Raw genomic sequence first — 23,488 nt, 5'->3', positions numbered from 1 at the left:
TTACCGTGAATTTGTTAGCAACCTTTCGACACTGTTCTTGTTTAAGCCTGTTTCTTTCTGTAAAATAAGAAAGCAATTAAACAGCAGAATGCTTCATGGATAGGAAGCAGGTAAACACAATGAACTTCGGGCGCCATCACAGTAAACGTCCGAAACAGACGAGCCATCCGGTTGCAAAAGCAACTTTAGAGTTTCTGGTCAGTTACGATCGAAGGGTAAACATTCCTTATGTGGGAATTGAATTTCGTACGTATATCGGTACAACCCGACAAACTAGAAATCCAGAATTCAGCGAAGCGTAACAACCAGCACGTATGTATTCGAATTGGCGAATATGTACAGCATATGGAATATTAAAACAAGAGAATAATGAATAGAATAACGAATAGAGTATCAGTCATGTTCATCACACTCCCGTTAACACTAAATTAATTTGCGCATTGATGCAGTTTACAAGTTGCGTAAAGTTTGGCTTTCAAATACAACACAAGGTTGGAGGAAACACGGCGACTAGGCCTACCTAAGCAATAATAAAGGTAGAGAAACCGGGAGCGGTTCGTCGAATTGTTTTCGGAAGCCATATAAGTGGCGACCTCTCGGTTAGCATGCCAATAAGGATATGTATCAGCACTTGTGCAGCACGTTCAGTCGAGGAGTATCACAAACAAGCCATTCAATTCAGATTTGACCCGTTAGAACCAGCTTCGTCTTCAAGTGAATGTTTTTCACAGACAACAATATCTAATTAGTTTATTTGTAAGGAACTGTGACCGATGGGTCAAGGCAGTTTCAAGGCCTTCGCATATTGTTTTTGACACAGGAAGAGGTCAAATGGCTGTTCTCACTACTGTTTAAGGCACAACCCTAAAACGATTTTATGAGACCCGGTAAATTTGCCACTCATTTTATCGATTCTAACAAGTATTGATCAGGTGAGCGGCGATCGTACTGGTCATGTGCCTGACCATTCCATATCTCAAGCCACTTGGTTTAAACTCAGATTCGGATGGGCACCGGATTGCATAACCCATATAGCTTTCTGAACACTGGGAAGTAAATGACTAGTGTGAACCGGCTGTGTATCATTCTGATTGGTGGGTTATTGCTGAAGTGCAGTTCTGTGACTGAAGTTCATGTAAAGGTGTCGAGATCCAGGTATCAACTTTTAAAGCAAACATCTCTGTTTGACGGCTTGAAACTCAATAAAATCATTTCGTATATCTTCAGGCATCTTCATGTCTGCTAAGCTCGGGTTGGATTTGGTCACTAATCCACAAAGCTCTTGTAGGATGGATCTTCTCCACCTATGAACACTGGTTCGCTTGATGTGTTTCTTACTGAAGACTTTCTTTGCATTGCCATGTATTTGACAGACGTGTCAAATCCGGTTAAACTGTGAAGCCAACCGCAGTCCGAGATAGAAAAAACTGTTGGTTACAACGTATTTACCGTCAATTTTCGGTACCAACCGTAGATATACCCACAGGGGTTATAACGTTCTTTGGTCAGCCTACACAGTAGTGAAGCATCGGCGTTGAAAACTTATGTCATCTGGTCGGTGATGATGACAGATTTTGAACTGCATATTGCATTATGCAGGCACTCCTGGTCATCGGTCACACACACATCATACTGACCCAACATTTCAGTCTGCAGTATTGTGGTAACAGCCTTTTGATTGCAATAAAAAATACACTATTCCTACACAGTAGTGAAGCATCGGCGTTGAAAACTTATGTCATCTGGTCGGTGATGATGACAGATTTTGAACTGCATATTGCATTATGCAGGCACTCCTGGTCATCGGTCACACACACATCATACTGACCCAACATTTCAGTCTGCAGTATTGTGGTAACAGCCTTTTGATTGCAATAAAAAATACACTATTCATCTTGCTTTTTATGTCCGTTAGACAATATTACATGGCCATAGTGTTTCGGCGAGCGGTTATGCCTAGTATCATTTGACCTGACCTGACCCTGGCTATTCTAGTAGGTTGGGCAAGTAGGTTTGGATAACGTTTTCCCTGTGTACACAAGCCGCTATAACTGTCCTTTTATTACTAACACGCTGGTGATTATGGCATTTAGGAAGGTGGATCATTCCCACAAACTATTATTTTCAGTTCTATGCATCGTTTGTCGAGTCAAGATGACAGATTCATGGGAAAAAATTGAATCGGTGTACCTTTACGAACGGCACGAAAAATTTAGTAGGTGGGCAATCAGTTATCTCGTAGACTGGGATCACCAGTCAGATCGTAGAAGTAAGAAAGTACGTTCTACAACAGTTACTACTATAAATACAATGAAGTGGGTTCGGTGGTAGAAAATGAACCAGATATCTCGCATGAATACCTCCATTAGTTTCAACTAAGCCTAAGATAGGCAGACGGAAATGTAAATATATTTTTTCAAAGCAGCCAATTGGCGTGCATCAGTGCGATGACAATTAACACTTTCGCAGCACATTGCTATGCAACAAACATAATTTCTGTGAGATGAAGTGACGCAGCAGTGGCTTTTCGCTTTGTTAGAATAAAGTAAACTAGGAGGTTGACCTTACCTAAGTTTGAGCAATTGATGCTCTCACGCGCCCTCAACGTCAACCTACTCTTAGAACGGCGAGGTTTAACCTTACGTGGAATGTACACCATTCACAAGAAATTGCGCTTAGCCTGTGTAAATACTTATACATACAACAGTGGATAGCATGTTCGAACGAGACTGGAACCGATTGCTTGTCAGTTATTTTACCTGGTGTCTTCAATGATCCCTTGTCACTCCAGTACTCTTAACTTAAGGCACTCTAGATTTTAGGTACTCCATTCAGATTCCTCATTACACAATTTGTTAACGGGTGTGTACAGTTTGTCGGTTTCGATATCTTCCACACGACAGCTGAGCCTTTGCCTAGGACTGCTGCGCTGATGGGCAGCCCGCCAAGTTGGACTTTACCGTACTCCAAGGTCATGCAGGCCAGATTCTAATTTTTCCATCCAAGGGACGTGTCGGAGTGTATCTGTTCATCAAATCCGATCATAACAATCGATCGCATCTTGCATTCGATAGCAGTTACAATGCGGTGAAAAGTCACTCGCTCGGGAAAGAGGAGAAAGCCTAAAACAATCATAACAAAACACAAGCTGGACAATGAAAATCAGGTAAGGGTGATGTTACGTTCCAACTGTATAAGCTCGGTTCAACAATGAAGCCCCTTGGGTTAGAAAGAATTTGGAGGTAAGTGGAAGCATATAAGAAAATAAAAGTCAGTGAGATAGTAAAAGATTCATACCAAGCAAAACTAATGTGCCTAGAAATGATCAGATTAGGAAATGAGTCAGCCTATCAAGCAAACGGACGAAGACAGGTGATCAGATCTGCAGTGGAAGTTTTCATAAAAACGGGCTATTGGACAGTAACTCTGAATAAGGTATGCACCACCCTCCGAAAATGCCTGGGTAGATGTACCGATAGCGAGTACATCGTCCAATAAATCAGGGATTAAACATCTGTTTCTGTGTTCACTTGTAACCTGAGCATGTCTGACCGTGACTCACCTCCTGTGTGTCGTGATATCCATATCCTGCCTGAAACAAGCAGACACCAAGTCGGAAATGACTGAATACATTTATTCTGAAATACCGTGCTTGTACAAGCGAGCAAGAGACTGTAAAATAGTAATGTGGCAGCAGGAAAGAGACGCAAACAAGGTACCAACTATATAAGAGTTTCTGAAAGTTCAGTAACACAATGGACTTAAGGACTTCATGAGGTTGTATTTACCTTGCCGCTTATATTCTTGAGGTTCTTGTCATTAATTGCTTATCTGGTTGCCGGTTCATGTGGTCGCAAGTTAGGACCACATCTTGTTGGCTGGACTGTTAATGTATGCATGAATAAAGGCCTTCTTACCTTCCGATGAAACACGATATGTCAGTTACGTGAAGAAAATCGTTATGCTCCTTGCCCTTGAACCAGAAGTCATGAATAACTCCTCAGGACAACGGCTCAGTTGAGAAGCAGGTGTTCAAGATATTCAGCAACCCAGGCTGAACCGTATTACATGTGATTCACACTGCAACCACCAAGCAAGACCCAAGCTTCACGTCTACCAAATATCTACGAGCCGCGAAAGCAAAATAAACCGAGTAAATGAGGAATTAAGCCCACTGCAAACCTGCTGATTGACTCGCTAGCGTTCATGCGGACATGTGTTCAGCAGCGAAACTTCATGGTCTGAATAGCACTCACATATCTCCGGGCCCCTGACAACCCATACAAATAGTTTACCACTGGTACTAACTCACTATTTACTGAAATTCAGTCTCAGGATCTAGGAACCTCGTTATGCTCTGCCGACACAGAGCTGGCTAAGCTTTTTGGGGAACTATCTTCAGAGAGGTGGCTGAGATTGCCATAATAAATCCATTAGGTCCAACCCAAACTGATTGCTTTCAGACGGAGACTGAGGAACAGCTCTGTAATAATACCTCAAATGTTTCGTTTTACTGGCATCTCGATGATTGCCTTTGTTCATACCTTTGAATTATTGTTTAGCATTTTTAATACTACTCACTTCGAGTCCGCCAATGTTTCACTAACTTGTGAAGAATTTTTCTTTGATCGTGACTCGAATTTTCAATGGGTGCCCGAGGAGATTTGTCAGTCCAAACCGCAGACCAAGCAGCAAACCTGCTTTAGTCATCACTTTCTTTTAGAAACATGTCTTACTGTGTCGACTGTTTAGGACAACCGCATGATGAAAAACACTAGAATTAAACCGAAATCCGCCAGAAGTCACACTGTTTCAGGTTTATAGCCTTACCATAAAATGCCTGGGTTATCCGACCAAAAGAGGGGAATTTCAGATTAAGCTCACTTGTTCCCACTGTCACACATTCCTTTTATAAATTCAGTCGTATTTGTGTGAGTGCTACACAGGGAATGCAGATTGATGTCTTTCCGTTTCGGATAATGTTTCTGGCGAAACATCATTCGGTGTTTCGGTCCATACAGATATATTTAAAGTATGAGTCATATGAGTGTCAAAAAGGTCACCTTGGGTGTTAGAGTTTCTGCTACCCGACCGAAACCAAAACCTTTGGGGTTCTCAAAAAAGATGTTAAGCAAACACAGAAAACAATATTGTGTACACGAGGGGTATTGGTCCAGGCTAGGCGTAGTTGGATTGCTCATTTTGTATCTTTAATAAACTTAGACGTTATTTATTTCTGATCAAATGGGTCCCAGAAGTGTGATTTTCAAGGCAACTAAAAGAGAAGTCTCTCAGCTAAACTGTATCGGAATCAATGGAACGTGATTTATTTTAATCCGGAACTTTCTTCGTTTTTCATCGTAATATTGTTATTGTTCAATCGTGGACAAAGTCATATCAGCGAGATTTTTATTGATCCATCAACGTCGTTTAGTTTATCGATCGGCTGGACCTCGGGTAAATCAACACAAGCGGTCAGGCCCGCAGAAGGAACAAAGTTGTTCAGTTTGCAAACCACGAGCACACTACTTATAAATGGACGTTGAGGTAAATTTTTGGTATACAGTACTTCCCATCTAGGACAAATAACCGCATTTTGGGGTTTTGACCCAATATGAAAGCATATCCCAACATGGCTGGGATAGACCAGCTTCCTTACCAAAATAAAGACACGGGATATGAAAAGAAGTTACGAACATTGGGTATATGAATGCGTTGTCAGTCCGTCTCGTTTGTTCGTGGCTACTTCAGTATTTACTGATTAGCACTCATGCTATCAACAACTTATGGTGGTCTCTCGACGGTGTGGCTAAACAGTCGTTGGTTTCCCTCATCCATGACAGTAGTACAGAATAAGAAAGCTCTCTGGTAAAAAGTCATATCGGCAATGTTTTAGCCGACACGAAAATATCCCTCGATCAGCCTGTAAAAGCAGAGTTCTACTCAGTCCCTAGTGGCCGAGTTGATAGTTAACAACAGGGAGGTTATAGTTGACAATTTCATCAAAGACTTGGGAGAAGCGTGCCATTGATGAATTCCAAAAAGGATGAGCTTCTCGACACAGACTGACTTAGTTTTATCAAATTTCCAAAACCTTTCCATACTGGCTTCCAACTACACTGAAGATGAGGTCATGGCACGCTCGAGACACTAAAATGGCTACACTAAGTTAGAGCTGGGACTTCGAATTGGTCACCTTGATTAAAAATGTTTCGAATGCAGTGGGTTACGCTGTAGATTTCTTGGAAAGTTCTCCTAAATTTTTTCCTCCGGAAATTCAAGAAGCATGACTGATTTAATCTCTTCTTTCTTGTTCTAGATTTTCATAAATTATTATCAGTGATTTTGAAATCAGTATCAAAGATTTAATAGGATCGTAGTCTATGAGAAGCTCCAACTTGTTTGAACAAAAGATGCATGTTACTGGTCATCCGGCTCGTTCTCTGACCTGGGCAATTTGACTGCAAATGTTTCACCGCCAACCCATTGCTACGCACCACTACGCTCCCTAACAGCGTCCTAACGATATCACCTCGATTGGTGATGAAACGATTGAAATCAAACTGTCCAGCTCTTCAGACAAGCCAACGACCGTCAACGCTACCTGACCTACCAACACTTTCCTCTATAGAATGCATACTACCCTCAATCTATCGTCGTTGGAATAGGTGAATTTTTGCTCCGCCATGCTGAGAACGAACTCTTATGAAGATGACTATCTTGTTCCTTCAGTGATTTGTCTAACATAGGCTTATTGATTTCATGGGGAATTTTTTCTTCAGCTAATTTCACTTATCTGTTGACGTAAATTACTCAGTGCATAATCCTGGAGTACTGTTGAGTCACTTAAATTGCCTGGGAAATCACAGATTCAAATACACCACAGAAATTCTGACATTTGTAGCCAATGTGATTGGTGTTCTTACTGAGGGCATGTGTTCCGTAGTGTACTAAGCTTGTCATTACGCCAGACGTGGAATGTATTGCTGGCGGGAGCTTGAATCGTGGCCTTGGGAGTACCAATCGAAGTGAGACGGTCTCCCAAGTGGGTCGTATTTTATTCACTAAGCTCAGAACCGCCCCTCCGAAAAGGGGNTGAACGATCCATTTGAACGATCAAACTGAGCAGAACTAAAGTGCTCTTGGAAATCAACCATCATCAAGCGTTTTACATGACAGCATTTTTGCATATCGCTCATTACTGTTACGGGAAATCATTATATTATCATACTGTTATGCTGTTATATATCGTGTTGTGTATTGTATACATTGTATAATATACACAATATGTAAGTAGCATCCAATATAGGGTTATCTTCTGGGTTCACCTTCTATCATATTGAAGTGTTGGGAATGATCTAAGCGCGACATCGCCTTTTCAATTTACGCAATGATGAATTATGAAGCCTTAGTTTTATCCTGATCACTAATTTAAATGTTTCAACTTAAGTTTTTGAAAATGATCTCACAGTTAGCACTCCCCCGCTCACGCACCTCAACAAGCACCTAACAACGAGATCGAATGAGCCTAGCTCTCTTTAAAATCGGGTACTTTGTAGCCTTTAGACTGAACAGCTGGGCCATGTATGTAGTGACTCAAGGCATTAGTGAAGTCAATTTTGAAGACATGAGTCTGATATCAAGGAATTTTTCATCCCGTTGGCTACCCACTGGAGTAGTCCTCATGGAGGTACTACTTGGCAGAAGTTTTTGAATAGTTTTTATTGTGTAGACGTAAGCGGTAGAAATCTTCTCTCGGTATGAGCAAACCTCTGCTACAATCAGCTTTATTTATGTTCCCGATTGGCAGCCCCCTTGATTAGAAGACAGTGCCAAGTGTGTATTCCAGAATCTTATGTTCTGAACCACCAGATTGGAAATTGCTAAAGAATCATGTATATTCATAAAGCACCACTCATAAGTTGCCTTGAAACACTACAAATGAGAGAGTCAGCTGGGTTCCAGGTGAGTCTCTCGCAAAACGAAGCTTGTTTGCAGATGAGTGTATTTCGCTAATATTTATTGTGGTTTAAAATGGGAAAGTTTTGCACAACTAAGAACAGTGGATTGTGTGATGCTTTGAAATGCATTTTTACGACGTGTTGTGGACTATAATCTCACTGCTTACCCACCCCGGAGTGAAGTCGGATAAAACACACCGAAGCCAGTGAAGTTCCAACGTGGAGATGCAGCTCTGGGAGACGGTAATCACCATAGTGTACTCGTTCCAGATAGTGTTAAAAACATTCCGTTACTAGCCGATGCTTTCTCGGCCGAGCAGAGTCTGTTAATAACTAATTGGAACCTTGAAACGCGATTAATGATACTATGAAAGCCATTTGAGCCTCAATCTATGGATCATCTAGTGTGTTTCTAAAGTTGACGTATTGAAGGCCAAAACTCTCGTTACTGAGAATTTATTCAGTAGCGAAAACATTTGATCAAATACAGTGGCGAGGCAGAGGTGCGGTGAAAGTTCCTCAGAATTTTTGGACTGACGGCACAAAAGAAAAAACAATCCATGTAGGGTAAATTTTAGCAGCAAGTGGGCCATTTAGCTCAAAAGTGCATGTACCAAAAATTACCAGCTATCCCATAAGCGTTCAAAAGGTAGCCCAAATATATAACCATTTTCTGCTTCATCAGAAACCACGTGTGAACCGTTTGAGGCACTCTCGATGATGGAAGCTGTAATAAATTTACCATAGAAGGACCTGGTGGGAAGTGGCTCGCTGTCAATGGAGAATGAACCGTGGAGGGGTAGTGCATGCCACATAACTTCTAACACACGTTTCCAATCTTTGTGAAATAAAAACATGAAATTTAAGATGGAACGTTTTCTATCAACGATGAGCTATTCAGTATGTCTTCAGTAAGTTCGTGGTGACGAACAACTACTGAATGAAATGACCCTAAGTGGGCTTGACCTATCCCATGCTTCTTGACATAAAAGAGCAAAATAAATGTGAAATAAACGGGAAAATAAAATATAACCCTGGGGAGCAGATACTGCAATACCATTTAGGGTTACACAACTAAGTTGTTTGACACACCCGGTAATTCTGTTGCTACCTAAAGATGGTGTGCGTTTCTCAGACACGAAAACTCTTGGAGAATTTTCATGCAATGTGAAATTCGTGCAATACTCCACCGGAATTATATTCCAGTTTCGTGGATGTTGATCCGTCTCGGGAGACTCCCGGCTATCTTGTCGGAAGATTTCGTGGGATTCTTGTACTCTAGCATGGAAGATACACCCTTTGCAAATCCGAGTCACTGTTTGTTCATGATGAGGTGCATTTAACCCGTTTACGATCACGCTGTTGCATTAATACATACTAACCGAACTAGACTATCGCAAATCAGGTGGCTGAGTACCAGTTGCAGTGCGGTACAATTCCATGGTTAACCCACGGTCATCGCTATATAACCAACGGATCATGGAATCACCATAACATTACAGTAAATCCATAACTAGAAGGAACAAATTGTGGTCCGCGGATGCGCTTATCAACACAAAACCGATGATCAATTTAAAATGGTAGTAATTACCAAAGTAATCTCTTGGACTGACCAACCAACCATCGATTTTTCCCGGACTGCCTCACAGTGTTTACAAGCTTCGAAGGCCAAAGTATTTTGTCGTATGCCCGATATATAAAACAGTTATAAATACGATGAACACGATACTTCCCCAAGCAACTGGTGCTAATCTAGTTAGCGATTTTTCTACTCCAATCCTGCTATTATCTTTTCCTCTTCGCCTCAAGCCTTCTGAAACGTGTAGAAGGTAATGGTGTGAGTTATGTGAGGGTCTCTCCAAGTGAAGAGGGAGTGTGCTATGGAACATGCACTGTGGACTCCATGATAATTAGAACTATTATGTGATGTCGAATAATTTTTCTTGACGCGATACTACTTATACGGTCTCTGAATAGTCTACAACAGACCAAAACCGATTTCCTCTTACATAGGGTTTATTAGGTGTATGTGGCCCTCGAGTTTTCATCAAGCTCATTTTCTTCTTAAACATCGAAGTGTACACAAACGATATCATACATGATTCGTTCGCAAACTAACTTGGCATTAACAGGAGGTTCAACAGAATTCTTCGTCTACCGCAGTCGTTAGAAAGACCACCTCAAGTTTCATTCTGGACAGGGAACTTTTTTATCTGAATCAACACCACACATGAAAATATTTTGAAGCCTGACTACCGGTTTCACCATTCTTTAATCTAGCCTAATGAAGTAAGATATACTCTGACCGTACTCAGCTGAGTCATTATGGAAAATGGGTGTAGGAAACTACCATAACCTGCGTTGAGTTTTGTCAGTCCAATAACGTTTTTCGTTCAGCCCCGTTTGTTCCGACTAGCATAAGAAAGAGCAGCTCGGTGGGTGGATACGACTCATAGACTAACAACTAAGACTCCTGAATAAGAGACTGAAAAGAACGTTGAGCGAAAAACAAACCCGTCATTCTCTCAGGAAGGTCAGATTCCCGAAAGTAACTCAGAACGCGACTGAAAAGAACGTTGAGCGAAAAACAAACCCGTCATTCTCTCAGGAAGGTCAGATTCCCGAAAGTAACCTCAGAACGCTCGGAACCTGCTGCTCCACCAAAATCTCAACAGGAAGGCCGGCAAGCATCCAGGTCAGTCAATCATTCAATCCATTCAGCAAAAGTTGATGAGTGTTCATGCATGCCACAGAAGCACGACCGAATGTGATCAGCGTTCAGGCATTTCATAGAGGCACGATCGATGTTGACGGGTGTTCGCTAACGCCTATCAGACAGCCTGGGTCAATGTCAGAAAGTCCCCTTTAAATAGCGTGGGGCCATGATAACTTTTGCTCTGGCACTCGTTTGTTCAGAATATAGCTGTATTTACCTCCTGTGAGTCTTTTTTCCGGCAACTAGGCACTGGAGCAGCAGATACCACAGGTCGGCGAATCAGCAGATATAACATTCTATTTCCGAAGTTTACCCTACGAACATTACAGACGTAAGAGTCACCTGGAAGATAAGAAACATCACTGGAGAAAAGAGGATTCCGTATCTTTCCAGGGTCACCACTCTAAAATTTAAACATTTAAAATCGCTAAGGCTCCCACTTGTTGTGGCAATTAGTTAGCAATGTGATGGGACCTGTGACTTGCAAGAATGCAGAAGATTTAGTGAACTTGACTGAAACTGAAAAATTGCATGTTCGGTACATGTTCCGTAATGTCTCTGATCTGGAATTCAAGTGAATGGCGATCCTCAGCTCATGGGATAATCCGTTCAACGCAGTACTATTGAATAAGGTTCTATACACAGAGAACACGGACGCCAGCTTTTCAGAGCGCTGGGAAGCGGAGGCAGCCGTACGCCCAAGAACACGCTCAGAGAGCTCCTGATAATGGGGCTGAACAAACGACAGCTGGCAGATGTCTCATTTATGTGGTCGCAGCTGAATGTCATGCCGAAAAGTGGGCAGGAGAATGGTCAGTTAATAAGATAGACACGGGCAGGGTTGGAGAGAAAGGATACTGCCTAACTTTGTCACACTGGCAGACAAAAGTGTGATATGGATACAGACAAATGGAGGACAGATACAGACAGTCACGAGCGTACCAGCATGGCACGTGACAGATCAAGCGACAACAATAAAAGGCACCTGAAATATGACGGGTAAACATGTTCAGGCAGGTTAGTGAATGGTGGAAGTATACGAATCAGCTGTAGGTGGTTCACGGATTTGCAACCGGTGACGGCACGTGGCGTTGCCATCCAAGTGAGAGATTGCGCCGATACCTTTCAGGACTTGCGGGTCCTTTTCACTTTCAAACGGGTCACGGTTATCCGAAACCGCACAGGTGTGCACTCACCTGTACGAACACGACCACTCCCCATAGAGACAGCTCATATTTTGTCCACAACCTAGGCCCTCGTGACGCTTTTGAGTTTCTGGAGCGTTCCTGAAATAGCCTATGGTTGTACTGGCGGTAGCTTCATCGGGTTTGGCAAGGAATTCGCAATAAACTCCAGCTGGCAATGCTAGTCAGCTAGACTGTTGTGCTTCACCATGGAATAGTGCCTCAACTCTCCATCTTCCAGTTACAGGCCAACGTACTGCTGTCCTGTTGTTAAAGTTCTGGGAATACATTATCCTGATGGGGAAGTGCTTTCCTAATACGGCTGCAAGACCTATATTTGTTGGGGATTTATCATATTCGTAGAGGTAGCTGTTTTTTTCTTTTGGTCGGTGCACGTGTTGGATCGTAAGTGCAGACCGGTGCAAGAGATTTTTCACTTAGAAAAAACTGAACGCACCTAGCCGCATAGTGTACACAGTCTTTTGGGCTATTGGTAGAAATTTTGCCTCGAAAAAAACTGTCGGTGCGAATAGATGAAGTGAAGTCCAGTTTAAGAGACGAAGCCAGCAAGACTGACGCAAATCGTCCTCTTGCGCGGGGAAAGTGCATTAAGTTAAGCCACCTGTCTGTTTATAGTGCTGTTTTCCTTCAACTATACAGGATTTACAAAAGCACGAGTTGCGAATGAGGTAGGATCAGATGGTCCGAAATGATAAGGTGATACAACGGACTACTGGATTGTGTCAAGGCAGTCACGCACCCATCATTGTCGCATTGAGAATTAGCTTGAAGTAAATATGGGTGAAAATCTACCAGCACATGCTTGTAATGTCTTCAGGTCAACAATTCTATCCTAACTGGTGTTTTTAGGAGAACGTGGTTTTAGACAGTTCTATTACGAAAAACAGTTCATTCAAAAGCATGAGTTTCAAGAATGCATACCGAGTTTGGCGTACACGGACGTGTTAAATTATTCCTGTGAATTACTAGTCAACAAGTTGCACAAAGCATCGTTCGATGGCTGCGGTAAGCCAGCCGACGATAGCTGCTCAGTAAAGAAAGAATGCTTAATTTGTGGCCATTTCGAACAACGGAGGGGGGGGGGAGCACATCACGTTAATGCTGCGTCATACGTCAAATGCGAAATGACTTTGTTCTGCCGAAATTCGCTTCGCGATCAACATACATAAACTGAGTGTGCGTTCGCTTTTGAGCGTAAGCTTTCGGTTTAAGGCTCCTTATGTTGACATTTCTAAACTAGAAATAAGTCCTCACCCACAACCAGCTTGGCTTTCTGAATAAGTAGACGGAGGGAAACTTGTATTATGTACACCTAAAGCAAACCCGTAAAGCGTTGTTCATGTAGTTTCCGAAGTTTTGTGGTAGTACCGACGGTCTAAGTATGTCCTATGTGGGGTGGTGACTTATGGTGAGATCACAATCACAATCACTAAAAGTACTACTTCAATCGGAATCAGCCTGACTCATTTTACAGCCGATATTTGTCGCATATCGTTCTTAGGAACCGATGAGAGATGAAAAGTTAGATCAAAGAATAACACTAGTTAGACAAATCGGACCAAAAGCCAACGTCGCGATGAAATCATGTCAGCACTGACAGTTTTTCTGAGGTGTTCTCGCCATTACACTAAGGAAACACAAACCAATTTGGTATACTCAGTGTCATTCCTCCATTTCCACCTCATAGGATTCAACATTTCGCTTGGGGAAACAAGCATTTGAACAGTAGCCAACTCAAAGTACTTATTACAATGTGGAAACTTGTAGTCTCTACTGATAAACTTGTGGCGCACATTACGGCCAATTTTCAAATTTATTTCATTTATTAAGGATTTTCTACAGGTATTCTGTGCCGCAACAATCTAGATAATCAAATTTACGACACAACCCGGCCATTGATTAACCTAGGCCACGATTGCGTGCAATCCACCCAAGTGGAACCCATATTTAGTATCTAATGGGGCACTGACCGGGATAAGTTTAGTGTTGCTGTCCTGAATTCCACATTTTCGGTAGCTAATGTGGCAGATACAGAGGTTATTAGCGATTCTATGGAAAACCAAGTGATGTGAACAATGGAGCATGCTTAGGAACGTTATTTCATACACAATTGGGATCTTTCCGACTGCGCATATAGAAGTTGCGTGGATGGTCTTTGTTCCCTTACTAACAAGCTATAATATAATACAAAGCTCATCACGCTAAAAAAACGGACTCCAAGAAGTCCACCGTTAAAACAGACGATAGCAATACGCGTCTGTCGAATACCCAGACGACCAGAGAGTGGGTGGCAAATAAATGCAGCATATTACCATGAACTTTCAAGTCAACGATTGGTAGCGCTCAAAAAGGGCCGACTCCCAGTCGCGTGACCTTCCGTCACTTAGTGTTTGAAATGCACTGCCTCACGTGCAAAGCGCTTTCCACATGACATGCCCTATCATTTGAAGAGATAAAAACCAACCGAACACGAATTCGCTCATTCTTGTAAATCGAGTAGAAAAAAGAATGGATAAAACCGGTCAGCCTAGACCTTTGTAACATGCGAAGGGTAGCAGGTGATTTTAAACCACCCTAACATTGTGCCGAACATATTTCCCATGTTTCAGAAACACTTGTCCAGGAACCATCCGCATCACGTGTTTAAAACCCAAGCTGTCCTGGCAACGATAAATGTACTGTCAAGTAATTCAGAACGCCTATTGAAAGGCAGCGTTGACCAGCTAGCGATGTTAACGTAGATTTCATGCATAAAGGATGACTTGTGCTGGTTGACGAGATCGTCTAAGGCACTGGATCATTCAAGCACGAGGACAATTCAATGTAACTGTTTGCATAGATTAGTTAAAGATTATGGGTAAGAAAAGGAACCACGCTAACGCAAAGCCCCCTGGTCAGATNCCCCACTGGTCAGATGAATGCATGCTTCAGCAGGAAGAGATAAAGAATGATTGGAGTGACGACTGCAGGTAACACAGGTCAAGGACATCTACGGTAACTTTGTGCGCGAAGCGGGTTTGAGGAGGTTTATTCACAACGTCTTTACAAAAGGAAATAAATCGTCCGCGTAGTCGAGTAAAAACTGAAAGAACTGAAGCTCGCTCGCGGGTTCATTTCCATAGTTTCTTGATTGATACGTTCTTGTCTGAATCCTTTTGCATAACCTGACAGAGGAGAAAAAAATAACGACAAGATTATGTCTAGGTAGCACAGACGAGCCAAAATGGATTGCGATATATTGTGATAAGCAAGCAAAACCACTGCGGACAATGACGAAGAAAGTTCGAGGTAGGACACGTGGCACTTTTTGTTGTTCATAGAAGTAGTTTAGAGGAAGATCCCCCCAGTGAACCGGTTAAAAGCACGAAACGATCAGTGGGGCATGAAGAAATTACCCCATTGGGCAAAAAGGATGTTAATCCTAGTCTTGAAAATGTAGATATGACCAGATGTTGGAAAAACAACCTGGAGAGAATGAAGTCACAACTTCATTCAGGGGAAGATGAAAATAGTTGTCCCGCGATGGGGAACTGAAACTTGAACCGATGAAGCCAATTCGGTAGTACCCTCGGCAAAATAGCCTTGAAGGCCACCACTGGCTGTATGACATATTTGTCTGTCGAGGTCACTAACACTTCGTTCGTCTCGTCTAGGAGTCTCCGATTAGGGATACGACAGTTACCAACGCGACTAAGTTGGCTGTTCACTGTGATCCAATCTAGCAAAACGCGTTCAGCTCTGGGGCTGAGTGTAATACCCACGCCATATATTCCACCAGTTACCGCTTCTGGGTCACCGAACAAACGGAGGGAGAAATGTGGAAGAACTGAGCTCATCCTTCAGATACCAAGAAGCAAAACCACGCTCGGGTCTTGTATGCGTGTTTCGGAGACACAGCATACAAAAATTTTAGGGGGGTGTAAGGTTTCGGCATGCATCGCCTGTTTACCAATTTGACGAAGTACGGACGTCAAAAGCCCATACATAAAAAGTATCTCGTGGATTTAGAAGGGTGTTATTTTGTTTATTGTTGGTGAGCAGCGAGGAGTCTAAGGCCCTTCGGTCAAACAATTGACAATCTAATGGCCCAGCGACGTTTGTTTATGTGGTGGGAAGGGGTTGCGGGGGACTTCGGTGGACACCGAACTGCGCGGGCAAATGATACTTCCCGGTCGCCCAGGCCGAGGAAGATGAATAGGTTGAGGTACCCCACCTTGAGCCTTTGACACAAAAGTCTGACCAACGACACAAGGGGAGAATGTAGAGGTTTTTTCGGGGACCCTTCCAGGAGCCGATGACTCAACAGTCTGACCTGCTCGGTTGCAGGGGGTTGGCCTAACCCGACGGCGCAAGGAATAAGGCATTAATGTCTCATTCGTGATGTGGCCGCGCACAGCAGGTGCCTTCTGAGCAGCACCAGGCTCCTTGGTTCTAAAAGTATCTCGACCATACTGAATAATGCGCCGGCGGTTACAGTCAATCGTCGGGCGATTGGAGTGCGGTTTTTGGGGTCGACGTTTTCTAGCCGTCCTTTCTCGATGGAAGGCAGCATCGCTGCTTCCATAAATATGAACATGCTAGTCGCCTGGGGGAAACATCTTACTGTCTTTGCACTCCTGTCGCAGAGAACAGTACAGCTTTACCTGCAGACCGCGTCGTAGGACGATTACTCGTGGTACGGGGTCTCGCTGCTCCCCTTTGGCCATCCTGGCATGGTTTGTACCTTGTGGAAAGATGTTCCAGTCAGTGTAGCCCGCGGGATCAATGCAGCACTCAAGCCCGACCAACACGTCACGTGGCAGCTTTAGGTCGGGACCTGCAGTTGTCCAGTAGTTGAATTTATCTGGGTAGAAAACATCGTACCAACCAAGGAGAGTCGACAGTGCGACCCACTTCCAAAAAAGGGTACGCAGAACGACGGCATGCGTACAGGCGCCCTACAAACTTGACGTCAATTTGGTTTTATTCTGTCGATTGGTCAATTTTTTTCAAGACGCTTGTGCAACAAGGTATGCACCAGAAGTTCGCGAATGTCACGCGCTGTCTGTATTCGCGTACTTCTAGTAGGGTGAGCGTATGGAGAGCTCTTCAAAATGTGATCTACAGACAGTGGTGGTCGAAAAGGGCATCTAGTGTATCCATTTTCGTCTAATTTCATAGTTTCTGAGGTAATGAGACCCTACCGGAATGAAATATGAAGATGATTTGTGAAAAGAAGCAAAACGACACTAGCAAAAATGACCGAAGGCATCCGGTCCTTCCGCAGGTGCTTCACGCCCATAAAGCTCACATATGCCACAGGAAATACAATTTTTGGACATGCCTTTATGAAATCAAGGAGTGATACTTGATGTTGTGAGACGCTATACCCATTTCGGAAGTTGCATTAGTTCTGATGGTACCGCAACAAACGAAATCAATGTACGAATCTCAAAAGCCAGAATCATTTTAGACAATTTGCACCACTTGCTGCATTAAAAAAGGCATATCTCTGAATCTCAAAGGGTGCGTGTATTTGTACGGGCTGTGTTGTTGTGTGGCAGAGGATGAAACACTGCTAATGATAATAATAACAACAATAATAATCGTCCAGTTGTAGTAACCTTTCGGTTTCCATACTATCCAAAAAAGCACGAGGGTTGGGATACAGTCAGGTTACACAAGACTACAAAGGAGCAGTCGAAATGCTGAGAGTGGATTCAAACCACGAACCTTCCGGACCACCAGTATCTCAGAACTATAACTGGAACTTAGCTATTCCTTCACCCACATACTTGAGTGTTTAGGTCATAGTCACGAGAATAGTCTTTTTTCTACACTCACAAACCACGTCACACAAAGGCGGCTCATCTGACACCGACTGTCTGTACCGTCTAGTAAGCGTAGCAATAACTCGTGCTGACACTCCCACGTACACGCAAATACACGTACATACAAGAATATCGAACACAGTCAACATACAGACTAGAGCGCGCAGGGAGCAGAAAGTCAACCACTCTTCACAAGTCCAAGAACAAGTACGGAACACGTGTAGCAGCTATACTCCGGAGAAAACACGTTTCAGCCGTCCGGATTTTCACCAAGGAACCCTCAAAAACAACAAGTTCCTCTTTTGGCCTGCTCCACATTCCATATTGGATTTATTTTTATACGTGTTGTAACTCACCACTGTCTATCATAGTGGAAACTTTTATTAGTGCATATAACTTCTGAATTATATTATGGCTACCATACACTGTACACCAATAGAACCAGCAGATTCTTGATGGAGTGATAAGAAAACAGGACATGGTGAAAAGACATGTACTTGAATTGGAGATGGTAGGAGGAAGTGAAGTATCACGAAAATTTTGGGTGCCGTTTGTGATAATTGCCTTCCACAATGGGTCCACTCGAGCCGCTTTGCGCTTGGTTGGACACAACAATATTACAGCTGACGGATACCCGTGGTGTAAACTGTGTCAGTTTTTATCCACAATGCCTTACGGCGTATTCCAGGTGTGTTGGCACCTCAGATATTTGTGGTAGGCTGGCCTAAGTTCCTCCCCGGTAACACTGCTTTCGACTTAAAGGTACCATAAAAATAAAAAATCGTTCAGCTGTAACACCTTTTCAGTGCCTAGCTGCCATGCCACCCGAAGGAAGCATGAGGGCTGGGGTACTGCCAGGTTGCCCAAGCCTAGACAGAGGAAGTCGAGCGGCAGAGGTCGGAGGTTCAAACCACGAATCTTCCGGTCAGTAAATTCGCGCTCTAACCACTGAGCTATCCCGCCCCCTAGAAACAAAGTGAAATGGTTGTATAGCACTAGAGCAACAATGTTCTCCAGTATTGCTGCCAATGGCGAAAAGAATGATGAACCACCGGTTAAGAAGTTTGAAGACAACTTGCTCTTACTTCTGGAGTATCTGTGTGGAATCCACGCGGTTGTCCGTTGCTAACTCCTACTGAACTCTTCAGCTCGGCGCGAAAAAATACCTAGGTGCTGATAGTCCACGAAATCAAACAAATGTACCAGAATTAGCTCATCTAGAGCACGCGTGCTACCCAGATGTAGGGTATTAAGGATCATCAGAACGGCATATCCGAAGCTGTATGTGATGCCCGAATTTCCACTTGCGGCACAACCCAGTCGATCCCTTCCGAGAAATGGATCCCTGACAAGACTGTACCATTACTGGGGACGCAGCGACCGATTCCCTCCGGTCTCAACCAACACGATGCATCAAACGACACCTGGTAATATTGAGTGTCTGCACAGACCGGGGAGCTTGGGAGATCCACAAAGCCGAGGAAAATAGAGAGGATACTTGAAACACCTGCATGTAGTTCCATCTGATTCATTCTTGGAAGCCTCTTTGTCAGTGAAAATACGATAGACTACAGTAGCTAACAGATATCCAATGAAGCGACGTCTGAACCACTAGGCAGAATACCTCGACGATCGATCAGTTCTTCACACTCCGTCAAAGGTTAGAGTGACGCTCAATGCACAGATGATCCACCACTGGCCTCGAGGGTGTTTTTGACTCTATCGATCGATCGGTGCTTCCAAACAGGATTGCTTAACAGATGTCCCAGATCTTGAAAATAATCCCACCCTTATATTCATATAGTTCCTGGCATGTATTCGATGTATTCACCATCGACGACAGCATATCAGTAATACATACTGGCACTTAACTGTCATACACCAACGAGAGCCTTAGTAAAGAACAACAAAACAAGGGTAGATATTTAGTACGAAGAAGCCCTCTGTCCATAAGGAAACCGATCAACAACAAGATGCCTGAACCTTCAGACACAAGTAAAATAAACATACCTAAGCATCACGTGGAATAAGGCATTACCAGCAGGATTGGCACAGCATCCTTTGCGAACCTCACCCGACGTAAGACCACTGCACAACGAAAGGCGAACTTTAGCTAGGCAGTTCTGTTAGGAATTAAAAGCAGGTGCTTCATGTCCAGCTAGCAGGATGTCGTCGCACTCGGTCTGTTTGCGGCCACTTTCATCTCACGCTGGGATGTCGTAGTCAGTTTGCCGTGAGCCTTTCCCCGACAATCGCTTGCTAAACTATTCTTATTCAGCTCAAACCCTTTGGGTGCATATTTGCCACGCTAACCGAAATATGCATTAGGACTGGGGTGCTGCCAGGTTGCCCGGTGGAGTAGCTGAGATACAAAGACTGTGTTCGAACCACAAATATTTCAGTCAGTAAGTCTGGGCCTTAACCACTGAGGTATCTCAAGCAAAACACGACTTTTCAGATTTAGTGAAGTCCGTCCCTGACGCCACAAACGACGCAAGCTGACGAACATCGCCCAAGCATTTTATTCCACACATTAAGTTCATCCACCATAGCACACTCACCGCCCATGTAGCTGCTGGTGTAAGTCGATAAACAAACTCAAGCTGTTTATCCTGAAGTCTCAGAGAAGCACAAGCCCGAAGGAAGATTTTACACATAACTTCTGTGTATGGGATCTTTCTAACATCTCGGCAAGGACGCTCACGTTCTCTGATTTTCTTCGTAATCGATGGGATGGTGAGGCAAACGATGAAGATCCCCAAAGTCCCGGTGTTCATATCGTCTTTTGTTATCAAGCTGGAGTACGCAGACAATAGCGCCCTAATCTTTGAAGACGAAAACGAAGCACAAGCGATGATGAGTAAACTGACCACCGTCATACCACCTTTCGACATGTGCCTTGTATATGCCAAGAACATTCATGCTTTAAAAAGTAGATTCTATGAATAAGCCCATCGTGACTCAAGCAGTGAGGGTGCAGGGTTGCACGTAAGTCGGTAATTGTATTAGCTCTGACGAAAACCTTTAGAGTCAGCGAACGAACCTCGAATGCCTGAATCAGGTCCACTATCATTCGTCAAATTATGGTGTCAAAGTGGTGCACCATTGCGTTTCCAGGCCTATGAGTGACAGATTAGAGTACGAGATTGTGTGGTTGCGAAGTACAGCCTCTGTCGACGAATGAACTGAGGTGCATTCAGCTTTTGACCATCAATAGTTGTTAGCAAATGGCGTCTTCGGACTACTGGATAAGTAGAAAGAAGAAACAAAGCGTTCAGCTGTAGCACCCTTTCGGTGCCTAGCTGCCATACCGCCCGAAGGAAGCATGAGGGCTGGGATACTGCCAAGTTGCCCAAGCCTATACAGGGGAAGTCGAGAAGCGGAGGTCGGATTCGAACCACGGACCTTCCGGTCAGTAAATTCGTGCTCTAATCACTTGGGCCATCTCGCCCGAACTAGAAAACGACTGTTTATTTGCGCAAGTCACTTCAGTCGCGGAAAATACCTTGCACCATCGGCTGCGTAGACAGGACCATGTGCGATCCATGCCAACTGATCGTTTTGGTTCCGTTTGGCAACTTTGTAAACCACGCACCAAGGATACGTCGATTTCAGCTGCTAGTCTGTGACCAGAAAATGAGAAAGAGGAGATACAGCAGTGTATCGGAGCCGACGGCACGATGAGCTAATTAAAGGAGCGGAAATATAAATCAAATAAATTGTGCAGATGTAACACCTTCCGTGCCTAGCCGTCATGCTACTCAAGCGGAGTTCGAGGACTGAGATACTGTCAGGTTACCCAAGTCTAGACAGAAACAGTCGGGATGAAGGGCTTGATTTCGAACCATGGGTCTTTCGCAGCAAATTGGTACCTGAGCTATGTCGATCTCGAAAGAAAACTGGGTAGCTGCGCATTGAAGCCCAAAGCTTTGACGCAGGAGTTCTGACTACATGATTGGGCCGTATCCGCCAGTGTTATTAACCATTGACGAGTAGTGTCCCAGAATCCCCAGGCTATAGACTAGGGACCACTCGGTCGCTCCCGTTCTAGACATGGCTGCGTGAAGAGGTCTGCGAGACAGTCCTCCGACGCCTGAAGCACATGTCCTGACCAGCGTAGCCTACGAAGCGTGAGGGGTTTTTATTCCTAGACCCACCTGGCATAACTCAGCATTCATGATTCCAGGTTTTCATTGAGCCAGACACAGAAGTTTCAAGCAGAACGATATTAATAAAAGTGACGAGAAATGGTGACAGCAATCAGTCTTGTCTTACGCCACTGAACTGGTGGTGAACTAAGGCGAAAGCTTTATGTTTGCCTGTACGCACCCACATGAGTTCGCATAGTGCTCCCATTAAGGAAGTGAATTTCGAAACAACACGTTTGATCGCCTTAGAGCGTTTTCTGATGATCGATTAAATTAAGTACAGCTTTCTGGTCACGAAAAATTACCATCGTTTGGAAGTTCAAGAAGATGTCCCAAGGTAAAGATATGGTTGATGAACCCTCGGGCAGGCAAAACCCAGCTTGGTTACCATCAGCTAGTGTCCCGGCAATCGTCCAACTTGTGCTTCATAACGCCAGAGAACAGCTTGGACGGCCCGGCTACCAGGATGATGACGCAATGACTTTTGCGTGAAATTCAATTGCCCCGTATTTAAAAACAGGGATCATGATGTCCCACTTCGCCAGTGTTTTTCCGTTCCAACACTTGTGCACTATGGTTCTTGGACTGTTCACCATGGTTTTATCAGCTTTGAAAAGTTAGGGAGCTGATAATTCGGGATTGACTGATATTTCATGCTGGATTTCGGCTGTTGACGGTGGGCTGTCATGTTCCTTTCAGGCTCGTTGGAATTATCGTCCTTCATAATTACTCATCATCATCATCAACAGCATGACATCAGTGTTCAACACCGATGCTTCAATGCCGTACACCCATTTATTTGAAAGCCACATTGTAAAGAAAAGAATAGAGGTGGAAGGGGAAGGGACTTAGTGCTACCTTACCACAATCATTCCGAGGTGCCTACACCTCCAGACATTCACTCAGGAAATCTGGACAGAAACTGACAACAAGAACGCCACTGATATCGTTTGGCAGCCATATCTTGTAGTGTCTCCAACCAGGCACAGTGAGGATCACGCGGTCCCCATCCTGGAAGGCGAGTAGCACCGACAGCACCCAGGCGTTTCGTGATCTCCTTCATACTCCTCTGCCAGGTCATGGGTTGGCCACCTCTCTGTTTACGCCACTCTGAATTGGGCATGGAAAACAGTACTCTCTTCGGCAAACGATGGTTCGGCATGCGTAAAACATGTCCCAACCAACGCAGCTTCTGGTGCTGGACACATTCTTCAATGGAAGTGCCCGTTACACAACCGAAAACACCCTTTCTAACTGACTCGTTACGGATTCGCTGACACCAACCCACACGAGCTATGGTTCTGAGACAACGATTGTCGAACACCTGAAGACGTCTCAGGTCCGCTGCTCGAATAGGCCAAGTCTCACAGCCATACAACAAAACAGCCCGTACTGTAGCTTGATACACACGTCCCTTCAGATTCAGAGATAAACCATTCTGACGCCATAGGTGTCGCAAGTTAGCAAACGCGGCCCGAGCCTTGCAGATTCGAGCATTCACCTCATCCGTCACACTACAATCAGAACTAATACAGCTCCCAAGATACGTAAAACGCTCCACAACTTCCAGTACCTCTCCCTGGATTGTAAGGGGCGTGTTCAGTGACTGCACGTCCACAAGCATGACCTTACACTTTGTAGGTGCAAA

General features: G+C 44.0%; 2 protein-coding genes across 2 annotated transcripts in view; one reads left to right on the top strand and one right to left on the bottom strand.

The window, feature by feature from the left end:
• T265_03279 (hypothetical protein) overlaps window positions 1-15,416 on the top strand; it is a gene marked incomplete at both ends in the record, with an annotated part of 21,344 nt that extends 5,928 nt beyond the window's left edge. The window contains one exon of the mRNA XM_009167725.1: window positions 15,203-15,416. Within this exon, the coding sequence (XP_009165989.1) occupies window positions 15,203-15,416 (214 nt within the window). The remainder of the gene's footprint in view (window positions 1-15,202) is intronic.
• T265_13205 (hypothetical protein) overlaps window positions 14,539-23,488 on the bottom strand; it is a gene marked incomplete at both ends in the record, with an annotated part of 11,464 nt that continues 2,514 nt past the window's right edge. Inside the window, one exon of the mRNA XM_009167762.1 lies at window positions 14,539-15,046. Within this exon, the coding sequence (XP_009166026.1) occupies window positions 14,993-15,046 (54 nt within the window). The remainder of the gene's footprint in view (window positions 15,047-23,488) is intronic.

The sequence above is a fragment of the Opisthorchis viverrini genome (genome assembly GCF_000715545.1).
Source record: "Opisthorchis viverrini unplaced genomic scaffold opera_v5_47, whole genome shotgun sequence".
NCBI classification, from domain to species: Eukaryota; Metazoa; Platyhelminthes; class Trematoda; order Opisthorchiida; family Opisthorchiidae; genus Opisthorchis; species Opisthorchis viverrini.
Note: the sequence above shows the minus strand (reverse complement) of the source record. Positions and strands in the feature narration are given on the sequence as shown.